This window comes from Electrona antarctica (assembly GCF_951216825.1).
Source record: "Electrona antarctica genome assembly, chromosome: 2".
Taxonomy (NCBI): Eukaryota; Metazoa; Chordata; class Actinopteri; order Myctophiformes; family Myctophidae; genus Electrona; species Electrona antarctica.
Window position 1 is genome coordinate 29,087,651 of NC_136807.1, and position 16,365 is coordinate 29,104,015.

General features: G+C 40.4%; 2 protein-coding genes across 4 annotated transcripts in view; one reads left to right on the top strand and one right to left on the bottom strand.

Moving 5' to 3' along the window:
- The first annotated feature begins 2,892 nt into the window (after positions 1-2,892).
- Positions 2,893-8,044, top strand: LOC306937185 (uncharacterized protein). 3 transcript variants are annotated; one of them, XM_079520849.1, is made up of 11 exons: positions 2,893-2,995; positions 3,251-3,315; positions 3,913-4,421; positions 4,519-4,675; positions 4,772-4,901; positions 5,015-5,135; positions 5,231-5,387; positions 5,484-5,616; positions 5,734-5,932; positions 6,895-7,036; positions 7,549-8,044. In XM_079520849.1, exons 2-11 carry the CDS (start codon positions 3,292-3,294, stop codon positions 7,606-7,608), a joined length of 1,632 nt encoding a protein of 543 aa, XP_079376975.1. In that variant the 5' UTR covers positions 2,893-2,995; positions 3,251-3,291; the 3' UTR covers positions 7,609-8,044. The 3 variants fall into 3 exon arrangements, with proteins under 3 accessions (XP_079376975.1, XP_079376976.1, XP_079376977.1); XM_079520850.1 differs by having other exon boundaries at positions 2,949-2,995; positions 3,246-3,315; XM_079520851.1 differs by lacking the exons at positions 2,893-2,995; positions 5,484-5,616 and having other exon boundaries at positions 3,170-3,315; positions 5,231-5,262.
- Positions 8,045-9,013: 969 nt separating this feature from the next.
- col9a3 (collagen, type IX, alpha 3) overlaps positions 9,014-16,365 on the bottom strand; it is a 31,661-nt gene continuing 24,309 nt past the window's right edge. The window contains exons 23-32 of the mRNA XM_079520828.1: positions 16,087-16,140; positions 15,910-15,981; positions 14,753-14,788; positions 14,256-14,300; positions 14,024-14,056; positions 12,636-12,782; positions 10,526-10,580; positions 10,213-10,395; positions 10,040-10,117; positions 9,014-9,380 (exon numbers count right to left, since the gene is read on the bottom strand). Of these exons, the coding sequence (XP_079376954.1) occupies positions 9,196-9,380; positions 10,040-10,117; positions 10,213-10,395; positions 10,526-10,580; positions 12,636-12,782; positions 14,024-14,056; positions 14,256-14,300; positions 14,753-14,788; positions 15,910-15,981; positions 16,087-16,140 (888 nt within the window). The 3' untranslated portion in view covers positions 9,014-9,195. The remainder of the gene's footprint in view (positions 9,381-10,039; positions 10,118-10,212; positions 10,396-10,525; positions 10,581-12,635; positions 12,783-14,023; positions 14,057-14,255; positions 14,301-14,752; positions 14,789-15,909; positions 15,982-16,086; positions 16,141-16,365) is intronic.

Consider the following 16,365-nt stretch of genomic DNA (forward strand, 5'->3'; position numbering starts at 1 on the left):
GATATGGTGACATCTAGTGATCCTCCTCCACCCTCAATGAACAAATCCATAGATCAAACTTTAAACAAGGGTCAACCAAACTTGCGTTCTGACAGTCCACATAGTCAGCCAGCAGCAAAGCCAATAAGATACAGAGGAGCATTACTTCCTACTCCCACTCGCCGCTTACCAAACCGTACAATTAACAGTCCTAGTCCCTTCAAGTGGAACCGATTGACAGGTAGACCTGTGAGCCAGGAAGGACAGTTGGATAGAGGTCTGGGGACAACGGAGCAGGACAGTAGTGGAGAAAACCTGAGCACACCTGGTGCTGCAAGCATAGAAGAAGAAAAGAGTTAGGAGGAAAGTGAAGTTGATAAACCCATGGGCCTTAGTGTGAACAATGAACACAATCAAAACAATGGCAAGTGATGGAAAAAACAAATGACCCTGGGTGTCTCCTATGATAATACAGGGTCTACCTGACTGAGAACGTAATCAAGCAAAAATGAGTTGGCTCTTTAGGATGCCACAGCACTGTAGACATTGAATGTCATTTGTGTAAATATAGGTGTACAAATCCTTCATTAAAATCTCGTTATGAGCTACAGAAAAAAAGGAAAAGATACGATTTGATGATGTGAAGAGGATAATTTTTCATGAAGATACTTCAGTTGTGTATTGCTTAGTTGAATCATACTTGATTGGTGTTTTTATTTTGTCTGAATAATTTAATTATGCTTTCTTTTAGTGTCATTGTTTACTACTTCCTTGTAAATTCACATCATACATTTTACGTCCAACTTTGGTGTAGCAAATGTTTATAGATCTTTTATATTTTGCTTAACAGCCATAACATTCTCAGTGCAGTAGTCTTGATCTGTGTCATATGATCAGTGATCCACAGTCCACAGACGATAATGGCTATTTCTTTTTTTCTAGTTCTGTTAAAATTTGAAGTCAGCACTTTTTCTCAAGTCACAATGTTTGTTCAATAAAACAAAGATATTCAATTAAATGTCTTGGTCATCATTTAATATTTTTATTCTTGATCATGTCAAGAGAAATTCTAGAGCTGTTCCAGTGATGTGATTGAGGGGCCAATATAATACCGCATCCAGGCCAGGGTGATTTTATTTAGATATGTAACTCACTTTTAATGTAAACTGTCAATCAATGTGGGTAGTAGAACTACTTTGTTGAATACTTCTACACACAATTAAAACTACTTAGCTTAAAGGGATTTTTCACTTTCAAACATGTCTGGTTTCAGTTAACGACTGAACTCACTCCTCACAAAAGCTAGAGTAGACGTTAAGTTAACGTCTACTCTAGCTTTTAATTTCAGCCAAATTATGCCAGAATCATTGTAATAACATTAGCAGCCTGATTTATCTGTTACATTAGAACGTTTATTGATTTCGGGGTCAACTACGATCCAATTGCATGGATTAATGATGTTTTGGTGAATTGTAGACAAGTAAGCCCAATGAACAATAGAGGGTATGCAAGTCATGCGGAACGCCTACTGAGTGGCAAAAGCTACTTTCTGGCCTTGATTGATATCCCATACATCCAAACAGAAAAGTCATATCTGATTTAATTGTCTCCACCAGGCCGAAGGCGTGGGGAGAGAGTATGTTTTGCACTCCGTCCGTGTGTGTGTGTGTGCGTCCTTCCTTCCGTCCGTCTGTTACCAGCTAATCTCCGGCACCGTTAACCCGGTCGATGCCAAACTTTGCACACACACTCCCTGGATGCCAACGATGAACCTCTGCCCCACATTTTCCAGAACGGCCTGTTATAGCGCCACCATGAGGCAGCTTTTCACATGTTTTACCTAAAACTGCACCGATCTGCGTGAAACGTTGCATGCACACTCCCTAGAGGCCAAGGACAAACCGTTGACCTGCATTTTCCACATCTGCCTTTTATAGCGCCACCAGGAGGCCGACTTTTGTAAAACAATTTTTTTGATATTACTCCTCCAGATTCTGTCCAAAAATCGTTACACACTATCTCTATGGTCATGTGCTCAAGTCGGATCTGTCCGATATTTCATATTCCATCCTAATTGGCTATAATTAGCTTTCACAGTTTGCAAGATTGCCCCGTTTTGAACAAAAGCCTCAAATCATGAACGCAGCATGCAATTTACGTGAAATCTTTCACACATTTTCTTACTAGGCTGAGGAATATATCCCACCCTTTTCACATTGGCCTGTTATAGCACCACCAACAGGTTGATTTTTGCAAAACACATTTTTGGAACAAAATGCCTCAAAAACATGTTTATATTAATCCTAAACATTTTGCCAAACATCTCACACAGTCCTATCCTCCTGGTGGAGACCTGTGCCCAGAAGGGCACTTTTTCTAGTTAAATGATGTTACTTTACTTTCACTTCATGCATACCATAGCCTACCCTCTATTGTGGTGTCATACAGTCGGTACAGGAGCACCATATAACTATTGTATAATCATCATATGTAGGCCTATATGTATTCTTTTGGCTTTTTCGCTTTGTGTTTGCTCTTAAGTAATGTATTTATTTAATGTGTTTTGAGAATGAAATAGGAACTGACTGCTCAGTGCTCTATCTAAAAGGAGAATTGTTCTCAGCTATACATTTAGAAAATAGCAGATCTACAAGCTCAACATCTTGGTGGTGATATTTGGAAAAAAGAGTGTGATCATTGTGATTTTATCAGTTTCTGCTAGTTATTTGCTGTTTATGTTGTGTCCTGAAATAGAGTCAAGATGTCCTTGAATATTAATGGTAACCACTTTAATTAATTATTTAGAAAAGAGTTTAGAAAAAGTTAAGAATGAACACCTTGGGGGGTAACTATAGAGGGCAACAAGAAAATAATCACAATCAAGAAGACACCATATAAGCAGTTGACACAACTTGACAGTGACAGGAGTCAGGACCTAGTCCTAGATTGTTATGAAAACATGAGACTAGCTATTATGATACGTCCAGATTAATTGTCAATAACAAGCATTATTCGGGTATGGTTAATAATAAACCTTTGTTTAGTTTTATATGTATGTTTATGTTAAAAGAAGATGTTGCAATAGAAATTAACTTGAACGTTTTATAGCTAATCTGTCATGTTATGCTAATGTGATGCTAGGTTAACGTTAGAGTCTGCTTTTATCGTTTAAAACGGCCACCAGCCACAACGCAAATTAAAGCTCACAATGTGTGCACATATGAAGTGGTGTGATCTTAAGTAGGCTACATCTGCTATTTTCCCAGCGCAGCACCGTCATACGAGATACGACACTACAGTTCTAGATGTATCATGGATGGACTCATGGATGAACGGGTTTGTTTTGTTGTTTAGTTTTTTTAAGGAAGCATTTTTCTGACTATTATTTATTATGGCTTTGTGGTCGTTTTTAATATAGAGTATATGGGACAATTAAGACTGGAGATCAGTCAGATAAAGTAAGCATGTTGCGTTAGCTTCAGAAGAATCTGAATTATTTTATTGAATTCAGTTAAAATATGTTCGCAAACGTTCTCATTTCAAGGACCCCCAGTTTAGTGCACAACTGCACACATGGACAGACCCCCATTTTCTACAACAGAATGCGTGTATCTCTGAGTCTGACCCAATCTGCACTGTCATACTCGGCATTAATTTAACCTTGAACTGTTGCTGCCGTGATAAAGCAAACATTAAAAGTCCATAGACTTGGGTGTTGGGTTCTGTTTTTTGGCGGTCCTGTTTTTGACGTAATTTCAGAAAGCCAGGCATTGGAGGTAGCGCCCCTCAAAAACTGTTGGGCAATTAGCAAAGATGTTGAGGTGAACATGGCAAATTAATAATTTGCCAAAGCTGCATTATGCCAAACAAAATCCAATGCTGAGTTGAGTTCAACATAATAATGTTATGTTCTGGTCTCTCCTGTCTCTATAGTGTCAACAAACGATGGCATCTTCACAAGCAAGTAGAACCGCCCTTGTGGTGACTAATGCTGCTAGAGAATACAACTGTGACTCTCTTGGTGTGATTATGAATCAGAATGAGCCTGGGACACATACTCAGGGGCTGAATTACACACACCTTCAGAATGTCATCCTAGAGTTTCCAGATTTTATCGTAGACACTTCACCTGGCCCGGATTGGTCTGCCGCCCAAACTTTAACGACTCCATGGTATGTTGAGTCCACACTGATGGCGTCTCCCTCCTTGAGCACCGAAGCTATTGACCTGACAACGGTCAGGTCCCCATCCATGTGTGGGGATGTACTGTGGTCAGTCCTGGACAAGATCAGAGCTGATGTAGAATCACCTGCCGATGCTTCATCCATATTGACCCGACCATGCTCTGCTGTTAGAGCTTGCTTGGAGAAGAGGTTTAACGGCATGCCTGCTGCTGCTGACATACCCACACAACAAGATGCTCAGTCAGCAGCTCTTACCAAGTATGCTTGAATAATGTAATGTTGTGTACTTCATTAACAATGCATTGTAATGCTGGCAAATGATATATGCAATTTACAATATTTTCTGTTGTCTCAGATTTCGGTCAATGATTGAGCAGTCCTCCGAAAGTCAGGATGCATTCATCAATCCACTAATGCAGAAGTGGATCAGATCGGATTTAGAAAATCCTATGGAGTTGTCAGTCCCAAATGGAGGGAGCATGCTTAACACATTTGCTGGCATGCACAGACAAGTATAATAAAGAGAAATGTATTAACTGTATTCTCTCATAGCTCCAAAGACACTGGTTGATTACACCTAGGTTTTGATTTGTCTGTTTTTATCCTAGGTGCTAGGGAACTGGAACCTTCCCCACATGGTTGAACAGAACAAACATCAAGGCCCAGTCACAAAAGCTCAGTGCAATATCCGCCTCATTCCAGCAGTGGAGCAGCAGCAGATGAAAACAGAATGTAAAAGTCAGTTCACTCATCCCTTTCTCTTAAGTATTTATTATTTCCACATGGCTTAGTGTCATACTACACTGGAGATGTCATTCATCTCCATCTTATATCCTCTCTCATCTGTTTAGGTGTTGCTGTGGCTAAACCTGCAACGTTCGTTAAAATTGCTAAGAAGCGTAGCCCTCTGAGCAGCAAGGATCGTAATACCATACCCACACAACAAGATGCTCAGTCAGCAGCTCTTACCAAGTATGCTTGAATAATGTAATGTTGCGTACTTCATTAACAATGCATTGTAATGCTGGAATATAATATGTAATTCAATATTTTCTGTTATGTCTCAGATTTCGGTCAATGATTGAGCAGTCCTCCGAAGGTCAGGATGCATTCATCAATCCACAAATGCAGAAGTGGATCAGATCGGATTTAGAAAATCCTATGGAGTTGTCAGTCCCATATGGAGGGAGCATGCTTAACACATTTGCTGGCATGCACAGACAAGTATAATAAAGAGAAATGTAATAACTGTATTCTCACATAGCTCCAAAGGCACTGGTTGATTACACCTAGGTTTTGATTTGTCTGTTTTTATCCTAGGTGCTAGGGAACTGGAACCTTCCCCACATGGTTGAACCGAACAAACATCAAGGCCCAGTCACTAAAGCTCAGTGCAATATCCGCCTCATTCCAGCATGGGAGCAGCAGCAGCAGATGAAAACAGAATGTAAAAGTCAGTTTACTCATCCCTTTCTCTCAAGTATTTATTATTTCCACATGGCTTAGTGTCATACTACACTGGGGATGTAGTTACTTCATCTCCATCTTATATCCTCTCTCATCTGTTTAGGTGTTGCTGTGGCTAAACCTGCAACGTTTGTTAAAATTGCTAAGAAGCGTAGCCCTCTGAGCAGCAAGGATGGTAATGCCACCCAGGACTCAGAGAATTGGATGGCTGGGCTGCTGAGCACCAAGAAGGTCTGTATATCTCCCACGGAAAAGAGCCTGGGAGCCCGGGAGAGGCACAACATGCTGGAGAGAGTCCGCAGGTAAGCATTCAGTGCGTCCTTCCAGAGAGCCTGTACCTACAGTACCTGCATTTAAAGTACTCTCCTGCTGATTTTACTTCCTGCGGTATTCTCACAATGGATAGAAAGTGGGAGTGCATAATAGTGCCTCTGGAATCAATGAATATAGCACTACTGGTTGGCATAGGAAAATGTTTAAAAACATGAAAATTATATAAAAGAATGTAGGGGCTTAATGGAGCAAACAATAAAACAGTGTATTACTTATAACATAATTGCATTTGAATATGAGTTAGACAATCAGGTGCTTGTACACCTCAAAAATGTCAACAATGACCACCGAATAAAATATATAGAAAGACGGTAAGGTTTACGTAAACACATTATCACTCAGATAAAAATAATCTCCTCTTCAGAGCCCACTTCAGAGGTTTTTGACAAAGTAAATTGAGCATTGTGAACGGCCAGTAGATGACCTTTACCTCATACTTGTGTACACATAGTCAGATGTGCACCTTAAACACTACTCCGCTAACTCAGACTCCCCGCTACCTTTCTGAACTCCAACGCTATGCCGTCCCCTCCCACTCCCTCAGGTTGGGTAATGCCAACCTCCTGGACACCCCTAAGACAAAGTAACACACCTGGGGTGACAGGGCCTTCTTTGGCCTCCCTATGGAATCACTCTCAGCTCACATTAAAGCTGCTCCCACCCATTCCATGTTTAAAACCACACTTAAAACCCACCTTTTCAGACTCGCATTCTCTACCTAATCATAACTCCCCTTTAGTTTTGAAGCTTTTCAATTTTCCTCCTAATAAAGTTGTTTTTAATTTGTTTCTTTAAAGTCACTTTGAGTAGAAAAGTGCTATATAAATTGTGTGTGTGTGTATGCATGTGTGTGTGTACAGTTTGATCAACATTCCTATTCATAATGAAGCAAATAACGTAGCCACGTTTGTGTTGCTTATACTGTGTACAGGAAGAAGATCAGTCAGTGCTGTGATCAGCTGAACTCACTGGTGCCGTTCTGTGACGAATCCACAGACAAAGCCAATACCCTCCTTTGGACCACTGCCTTTCTGAGGTACATCGATGAAACGCATGGAGACTCCATCAAACAGGTGCGCTTCTGTCATAGAAGTATTTTAGCTGAACCAATTTTCACCTGCATTATTTGACACCTTATACAGTACTTCGACCTAATGTCAGCTGAGCATTGTTTGTTGCCTGTCTGACTTCCTCTGCCATGGAAATAAGGGATTTTACTACATAATGCTCATCCGCTTCCACCCCCTGGGACTGCAACAGGGTTGCAACAGCGATTATTGTATAATGGTCATATCAGTGAATTTGCTGTAAATGTTTTTGATTCATCTGTACAATGAATTCTTCATGAATTGATGTTCAGTACAAATTATGGTAAATACTCATCACAAGTTGAACCAAGAAAAACCTTCATGTTTAATTCAATTGATTAATAAATAGCACAAATTAACAATATTTACATGATACACCACTTAACCCATGATTTGATTAAATTAAAATGTACTTACATAATAGATTTCTTCAGCTTATTAATTTATTATTTGAATAATCGTTTCACCACTTAACTCTGCTTTTATGTGACTTGCAGGATTTCAAGAACAAAGTCCTTTTGCATCAGACCAAGTCTTTCTCCACCATGAGAACATAGGCACTTCAGGCAATATTGAACAGTGACAACACTTACCTCTCCCATTTAAGCATCTGGATATTTATTGCCTATTTATTTGAACTCATCTGTTGACATTTGTTTAACCGTATTTTCTTCCCTCTTCAACAATTTGTTGAACTTATAAGTTGAACATACTGGTGGCACTGTTTCTTTTTGAAAGATTTTGCATTCCACTTAGTTGGTATACTAACTATAGTATGGAGATGTCATATTTAGCTCACTTTGTGTATGTTACTAAACAGTATATTTATTTACTCTATGCTGTTCAAAGTCTATACAGAATAAAGCTGTCTGTTAATATACGTAATATAAATCTGTTACCCTAAGAATTTGAGATTTGTCTATGGGAATGCATTGCTTTGTATATTGAAACATATTCCCAGCAATTGAAAAATAAAGGTGACTACATGACTCACATAGTGTTCATTTTATTGTTGTTGGAAAATTAGCAGTTTGCTAATTTGATATGTAGAGAAGAGTGATGTTTTACTGAAAAGTGGCTTTATTTTTTATTTCTTACAACATGTCGCTGTAGCATCTTACTGTACATACAACAGTCACCCACAAATAATAAATAGTATTTAAAATCATGTATATTTAATAGTTACAACACCGGTAGTACATAGTGGATGTGTTCACTGCAGGACTGGAAAAACAGCACACAAATTCCTACTCTGAAATTCCTACTCTGATTATTCTTGATGTTTGAAATTCCCAAAATGTATTTGTAAGGGAGACCTTTATCATGTTCATCAAATGTAATCAAAACTATGAAAAAAATAAATTCCTGACAAAAAACAACTTTACAAACTGCAATCAAAAACAAAACTAATAAAGAAGTTAAAAAAAAAAGAAAACAGCGAGAGCGAAACGTTTTGCATCAATATACAGAATTTCTGGGCACTTGGGTATTGCTTTCTTTTATTCCTGTTACAGTACAGTACACATGTCCTTGACAGAGGCTTATTTGGGGCCTCTGGTGCATATCTTTGTATCTTACATTTTGTAATGCATGTCTTGTGAGGTAACACCCGTGGCGTACATAAAAAGGACCAACATGCACATTGCACATCTGGACAATCACAGTTGTGTTGAGAGCTATCTGCCGGAGGGATGTCACCAAAATAAAGGGGGGACGGAAACAACATGTACAAAGTTTTTTTACACACAAAAGGATTCAGAAACAAACTTAATGGTCTACAAGCACTTTGCCCATTACATTGCCTTGAGTCAAGTCTCATCTCTGATGGTATTTGGAGTTCTCCTGTGTCATCTTCTGTCAGCGTCGTTTTTGGCTGGGATCTAGTTTTTAGTCTCTTAGGTTGTTCTGATTCTCCAAACGGATGTTTATGTCACTTGCATTATTGCATTATTCCTCTATTTCTTTAAAAAAAAAAAAAAATCACATCTTTCTGATGTTACTCTTCCCGTCCTGTCATAGATGGAATATGTATATAAAGAGGAAATGTCATGTGATTTTTCTTTCTTCTTTCCTCTTATACTTCCTCCATTCCCAGGTTTCCCCTCACCAGGGCTAGATGCCTTTGGGTTGCAGGAAGATCATATTTAATGGTTTTTAGGGTTGGTGGATTTCCCAGCGGCCTGTGCCCCCTGGCAGGGTGAAGTGTCACAGATTCCAGGGGATCCCTGGTGTCCAGTCCTTCCTGCTCTGCCTGACTCTCCAGGCTCTCCTGGGTCTCCTGAGGATCCGTCACGACCGTCTTTGACAATTCCATGAACTCCTAGAAGACCTATGGGGGCACAACATGCAGAGAATGAGTCAAAGACCACGCTGTACAATGTGTTCACTTGTATGTACTTACAATTCTTAGTCTGCTTAAATTGTAAAATCACAGTGCTGTCTGATCTATCTCAGGACAAGGTCTGAGCCTAGTTGCATGATGGAGGTCAGAAATGTATTATGAGGAAATATTAATATTGATCTTTTAGTGTCCAAGCACTACAGGTGCTGGGATCAAATTGGTTATGTTTAGCGTATTGCTCTGCTTCCAACTATTCTGCCATAAAAGTCTCTGAGTAACAGTTACCATACTTAGCAAATAGGTTAAAAGTATCAGCCACAACTCAATGGGAAAAAAACCTACCAACTGCCCTCATGGTGGTGCTATAACAACCCATAACAACTTTATGTTTGGGCCTATAAATGTAGACTTCACCTGGTTTCCCTGGATCAGAATGCGTTTAATCTATGTTAGTCATGTTCATTTGATTGTACTTTTCTGGGCACATATTGTGGCCTGCTTAAATGACTGCTATTGACTAGTACGTAACACTAACACCCAGACACTGACTTTAAAACACAACACAAGCAAACAATGTTTGATATCAATCTGTACAATTCTAGTCCCAAATAAATCTGATCAGGGTATTTTATGTGTAGGTGAAATACCTTGGTGTCCTTGGTCTCCAGCAGGCCCTTCAATGGCTTTGCCTATGGGTCCCTTATCACCCTGCTCACCGAAATCACCTGTTGGGTAAACAGACAACCAGATGTTTTATTCCACAATAAGATCCTGTCACATCATCCGTAGTAATCCTTGTACATGATTCATCTTCTCTCACCTCTGGGACCGGGGTCTCCAAGGTCTCCTGGCAGTCCTCTGTAACCTGGTTGTCCACGGGGGCCAGGATGTCCGATAGAGCCACCTGCGCCTGTCTTTCCTGGAGGCCCAGAGGGGCCTGGGCGGCCCACCATACCAGGGGCCAGGGGCCTTCTAAGGTTGGCAGCCAGCTGTGCAATCTGATCTGAGGGATAAAAAATAAAAGAATAAGACTTATTCTTGGACCACTCGTTTAGCCCTTTAGATCATTTGAATGAAACAAAATGAAAAATGAATTGAATGACCCATTGACTAGTAAACATTAAGAAACTTACCATCGATCATTGAGCTACACAGTTCTCTGATGTGCTGTTCGCTCACCAGTTTACCCTGAAACAGCAGAGCAGAAGGAGTCATTGACGTACATGTTTCATTCGAGACTCATTTAGAAAACCAACTGTTTACAAATGTGTTGATGCTTTAGGGTTCTTGCAGTCTATGATGTTAATTGGCCATTGTCATATTGTGACCTGGGGAAAACGTGACATTTATTTTATGCAACTTGTTTCAGACTGTTGGTCTTGATTTCGCTTTCATTTAATCCAAAGTGCTGAAAATTTTATCGAATAAATATTGAATTTGATACCTACTGCCACCCATGGCAAATTTATTTACTGTAGTTGATTCAAGTAGCAAGCATTGACAAACATCATACTATAATCCTAGTATCAAATCCTTCCTACTATAAATGTCCTGAAACCATTTTCCAACCCAGTGGGCTTTTTTTAAACAATCGATAGAAAGTTTCACATGTGCATTAACCGTTGTTATAGTGAGGAAGGTAGTTTTATTTATTAATTTTTAGTTTTTTGGGGGGTTTGTTCTTTGTTTTCTCACCTTTCCCAAAGTTTTTAGCATTTTTACTAGGGCCTACATACAGGATCTGTAGATATGGTCCCATTGCCCAGACAGATGGTCACACTTCATTGATTGTTGGATGGTTGTCAGGGTAACTGTGGTAGGGGTGTATGATTTAGGGCTCTGCTGATCAGCAGAGCCCTGAATCATCGTGCTCTCCTTTATATACAGTAGGCACTGGACCTGAGGCTAAACACAAACACAATGCCAGGGAGAACAGCAGTAGAGAGAGAGAGAGGACTGTCTCAAAGGTGCACTGCAGAGTTATAAAGGGATTTGATTAAAATCCATAGCAAACAGCAGACCCAGCAAGACTAGGATGGGGACATTTATAAATATATGGCTGTTCTCAGGCATTTTCTTTTCCTTAGTGGGTTGGTCAATGGATCTGAAATTGCACATTGACCGCTGGCACCTCCAGGGACTGTCTGTGAAAACTGTCTATTACTTAGGCAGTTTTTGCATGATTCTTTATTGTTTTTATGAAAAGTAATACAGAAATAAAATGGAGTGACTGGAACATCATGAGACTGCAATCATAATGGCCCTATTGTAAAATGTCCAGCAGAGTAGGGCTGGGCTATATACCTATATTATATCACCTGTAAGTGTTATCTCTGTGGTATTTTACACTTTCAAAAGATTTTCAATAAGAGCAAAAGATTGTTGATTTTCAAAAAGGTGTACAGAAAGTGTTCAAATTATGTTTTTATGTGGCCACACCCACCAGTTCATTAAGTATACCTGGTTTTATTAGCACCACCCACCTGAACTGAAGCCTCGCACACAGCTGTTTTTGTATGATAATGGGGGAGGGGTTAGGTCAATAAAGTGGTGTATTTCAACTGGGCCTTTTGACTCAAAGGCTTTCATCTTTCAGGAAGAAACCAAAAATACACTGGGAAGACATATTTGAATATTCTAACCATACCTGGGGGTCTATTAGAGTAGTGTTAACTCCATAGACAAAGTACAAAAATCACATCACTCCATCTTTAACTAAACTGCAGATTGTAACTGATTCCCTGTAAGTTATCACATGAAACACAGTTTTCTTTTCTTTTCCACCCAGTAAAGAAGTGTATGATGGCACAACAAATCATGTTATCTTTATTTTTGAGGGGCGCTAGGCCCTTCTATATTCAGCTATTAATGTAGATTTTCGTATTACACAAACATTAAATTCCCATTGACAATGAATGGATAATTTACGTCATATGTGGACGAGCAAATCGACATCATGATGATGTACGATGATAAGAGTGCCCCTCACTTCACACGGGTGTGATTTTTTAACATGTTGGTAGCTGCTATATGTCAGTCTTGTATTGATAAACACGATATCACCAACCACAGTGCATGGGCATGGCCTACAATGTAAGTGTTCTGGCAATGTCCAATAAAGTAGACAGGCTCTACATTATTACACAATGCCAGAACACCACCTGAAACACGACTAAGATGGACCATATGAATCGGAAGCATTGAACTATTTTTTCCTGTGTATAGACAGCAAGATGTACTCACAGGTACGCCATTCTTTCCTGCAATTCCGGACAGACCCTGTTCACCCTGGAAGCCCATTAGTCCTGTTTTGCCAGGAACTCCTCTGGCTCCAAGCTCTCCTTGCGGTCCACCTACACCCTTAGGTCCCAACTCGCCTGTTTTTCCTGCCTATGGAAACCAGCAGAAACATCAACATATTATTGAATGGCAGAATTATCAGTCACAATTGTTAAACGTTAAAAAAGTTAATTAAAAATAAATAAAAACAGAACAAATTGTGATTTTATAATCCACTGTTGTCTGTGTGTGTGTGTGTGTGTGTGTGTGTGTGCCTCTCCCGGATAACACGTGACATGTGACATGCACCATTCAAACGACTGGCTTAAATCATGTCGGCGATGACCCAAGGATGTGTAGTGCCCAAAAAACAACAATTGTCTGTATCCGTTTGTCCGTGGATCTGTGCACCGAATCGGTGTGTGTGTGTGTGTGTGTGTGTGTGTGTGTGTGTGTGTGTGTGTGTGTGTGTGTGTGTGTTTGGGGGGGATAGGGGTCTGTCTGTACATCAACAAGACATTAACAGTTTTTGATAACATCAGGGACCCCTGTCCATATTTAGTCAAATGGTAGTGGGTACTGCACTGGGTACTCCGGCTACAAGTACATTGGGTATTGCATAATCCAGTGGTTCTCAACCTGTGAGTTGGGACCCTCAGGGGGGTCCCCACATGATTTTGAGGAGTCTCCCAGACAGTAAGTTGACAATTTAAGGACAATTTAATGCCTTTTTAATACCGACTTGCATGCTCCCCGAGCATGCTGGTGCCCAAAGAGCACTGGTCTAGTTACTCTAATGAATACAACAATTGTATTATTATTATTATTATTGAGAGATATTTGTAAATACATTAGTAGTACATACTACATAGTACCGCAGTTCAATCTGACTTGTTTCTAATAATGTAATTATCTGTGTCTGCCTGTGTTTGTGTGTTTATTAATACCATTTGGGAGCTCAAGAATGGTGCACGCGCGCACACACACGCACGCACGCACACACACACACACACACACACACACACACACGGTGGTGGTGGTGGGCGGGCATGCCGTCTGGTAGCGTAGACCTAGACCATTGGCATGTTCATTGGAGTGAGCAAGCAGTTTTCCCACTCTGTATTTGCAGGCACGGTCCCATAGCCTGGGTGGACAGCCATGTTTTATTGGATGTTTCGTTAGTTGGTTGTCAGGGTGACAACCCTGGGGTGTGTGATTTGGACTCTTTGTGTCAGGGGCAGCAAATGTTGGAAGGCATCAGGCATATATAAAATATTTGAAATTCATACACGGAAGTGACGGAACATAAGTTAAAAGACTTCCCTTGAAGTTTGCCCGATGGTATGACTTACCTCTCCTTTTTGGCCAACTGGACCAAATGGACCCTGAAGATGAGACAAATAAAAACAAATTATTAAAACAATCTGTGATAGTGAAGTGATAACTACTGAGAATACGCGACACACTTATTAGCATATGGACAAAACATTAAATTTTATAGTCCACACAGTACATGTACCAAACACTGGTAAAGACATACAGTACATCATATATTTGAGAACATAAAATTAGGAGAAGACTTACAGGTTCTCCGTTTTCTCCTGGTAAACCATCAGCTCCTGCCACGCCCTAAAAATGATACAACAGGTCTGACTTATTACCAGACTCATACTGTACATACAGTAGTCACTTTAATCATGAAATCAGAACACATCCTTAAGGATGCAGTCATTATGTACCATGCACCAATCACTTGACTTCCATTCTGTCTTCATAGCTTCAGTTTGACTCAACTGAGACTTTCTACTGAGGTCAGATTTATAATTGGTAAGATACACGCTGAGGAAGGCTTGATGCCGAAACGCGCCCGTGTTTTGATTGTCCGTGCTACACAATGCAATAAATGTACCTTGAATGGACTTTGGAGTGCTGGCTATCTCTCTCTTTAACAGTGATTCTTGCACCTGGTAATCTGCTTTTTTGTACTGAGAGTGCTCGTTTTTTTCCCCCTTCTATGCAGATTTATAATTGGACCACTTGACCTTTGAACTTCACTGAGAAAGTGGCAGACAAGTCCTTACCATGTCTCCTTTAGGGCCAGAAGCTCCAACTGGACCCTGTGAGAGTGAACAATAAGACACAGGGAGAGAGAGAGAGAGAGAGAGAGAGAGAGAGAGAGAGAGAGAGAGAGAGAGAGTGTGTATTGGTTAATGGCGTAGCAGCAGGGGTAGCGAATGCTCATGGCTTCATGGAAAGCAGGATGTGGGGAATGGAAGGAGGGGATGAAGGGAGGCTGTATAAAGACAGGCTTTGTTCTCTTCTCAGGTTATGAACAGGAGGCCACTTTGTCAGCCGCTCCCTGGCGTACAGTTTGAATGCACACTCAGATTGGGCAGGAATACTCTGGTTTACATACTGTACAACATGGGCAGGAATATCCTGGTTAACATACTGTACATTGTACAACATGGGCAGGAATATCCTGGTTAACATACTGTACATTGTACAACATGGTTAGTGCTGGAAGGGCGACAATCAGTCAAATCCTGTGTGCCCTTTGGTTACACTACAGGTCCATTATGTCTCTCTCAAGAGTTAAATGATCATTTGGATAGAAACCTTGTATCTCTATATTTAATTTAGGTTTTTATCATAAATTAATTTCATATTGCCCATGTCAGTGTAAAAGTAGCTAAAATAGCCGATCTATAAGATCACAACGTGTCTTAACGCAATGATTTGTGAGCTTGTATTTTTTATATGACACTGTATAGAATAAAGCATTCATTCATGTAAAAATATAAGCTGAAATATGGAGGTACAAGTTTTCTGCCCAACAGCAACGTTATTCTGAAAGTTTCCTATATAATAGATATGCTGTGTCCAGCCAGTAGGCCTACGTGTCACTAATGTGTGTTGAAGTGCTCTGATCTGTCCATTGAATAGAATTCACTTGACCCCTGTCTGTATGCTTGTATGCTTGGTGTCACATTGCCAAAACCCAGCCATGGTTAGGGTTAAGGTTAATGGATGTCACTGGTGGACACTCTGAAGATGTCCTCGACAGTGGTGGACACTCTGAAGATGTCCTTGTAGCTGGTGGACACTGCTTCTCACTGATGGACACTGTGAAGATGTCTTTGTCACTGGTGGACACTGCTTGTCACTGGTGGACACTCTGATGCCGTCAGCCTCAGGCCCTTAGCACACTATTCTATTTTTGTACATTTAAACTCACCCTCTCACCGAATCCTCCACGGATTCCAGTCGGGCCTGGAAGGCCAGGGTCTCCCATGGACCCCTTCCCTCCCTGTTAGAGAAATAGAACATTGTAGAATGGATCGGTTTGTTGAAATATTATTGCTGATATTAAGAAAAGAGACACGCATTGAATGAATGACGTCACCCAACTGACCTGATAGCCCTTGACGCCCTGAGGCCCAGCGTGGCCCACTAGTCCAATTCCACCCTGCAGGAAACAAAGCATGCCGTACATTTAGAACACAAAACACAGAACACAACAGCATATCTTTATTTCATTTTTCTTTCTACAAATATTACAATCTGATATTAGCTCTAAATAACTGACTGCATAATATTTCCGCACGCATGCGTCCGCCTGGGTGTGAATTCTGTACTGGCCATATATGGAGCGTGTCTTGAGTGTACAGGGTTTGATGAGGTCAGATCAACA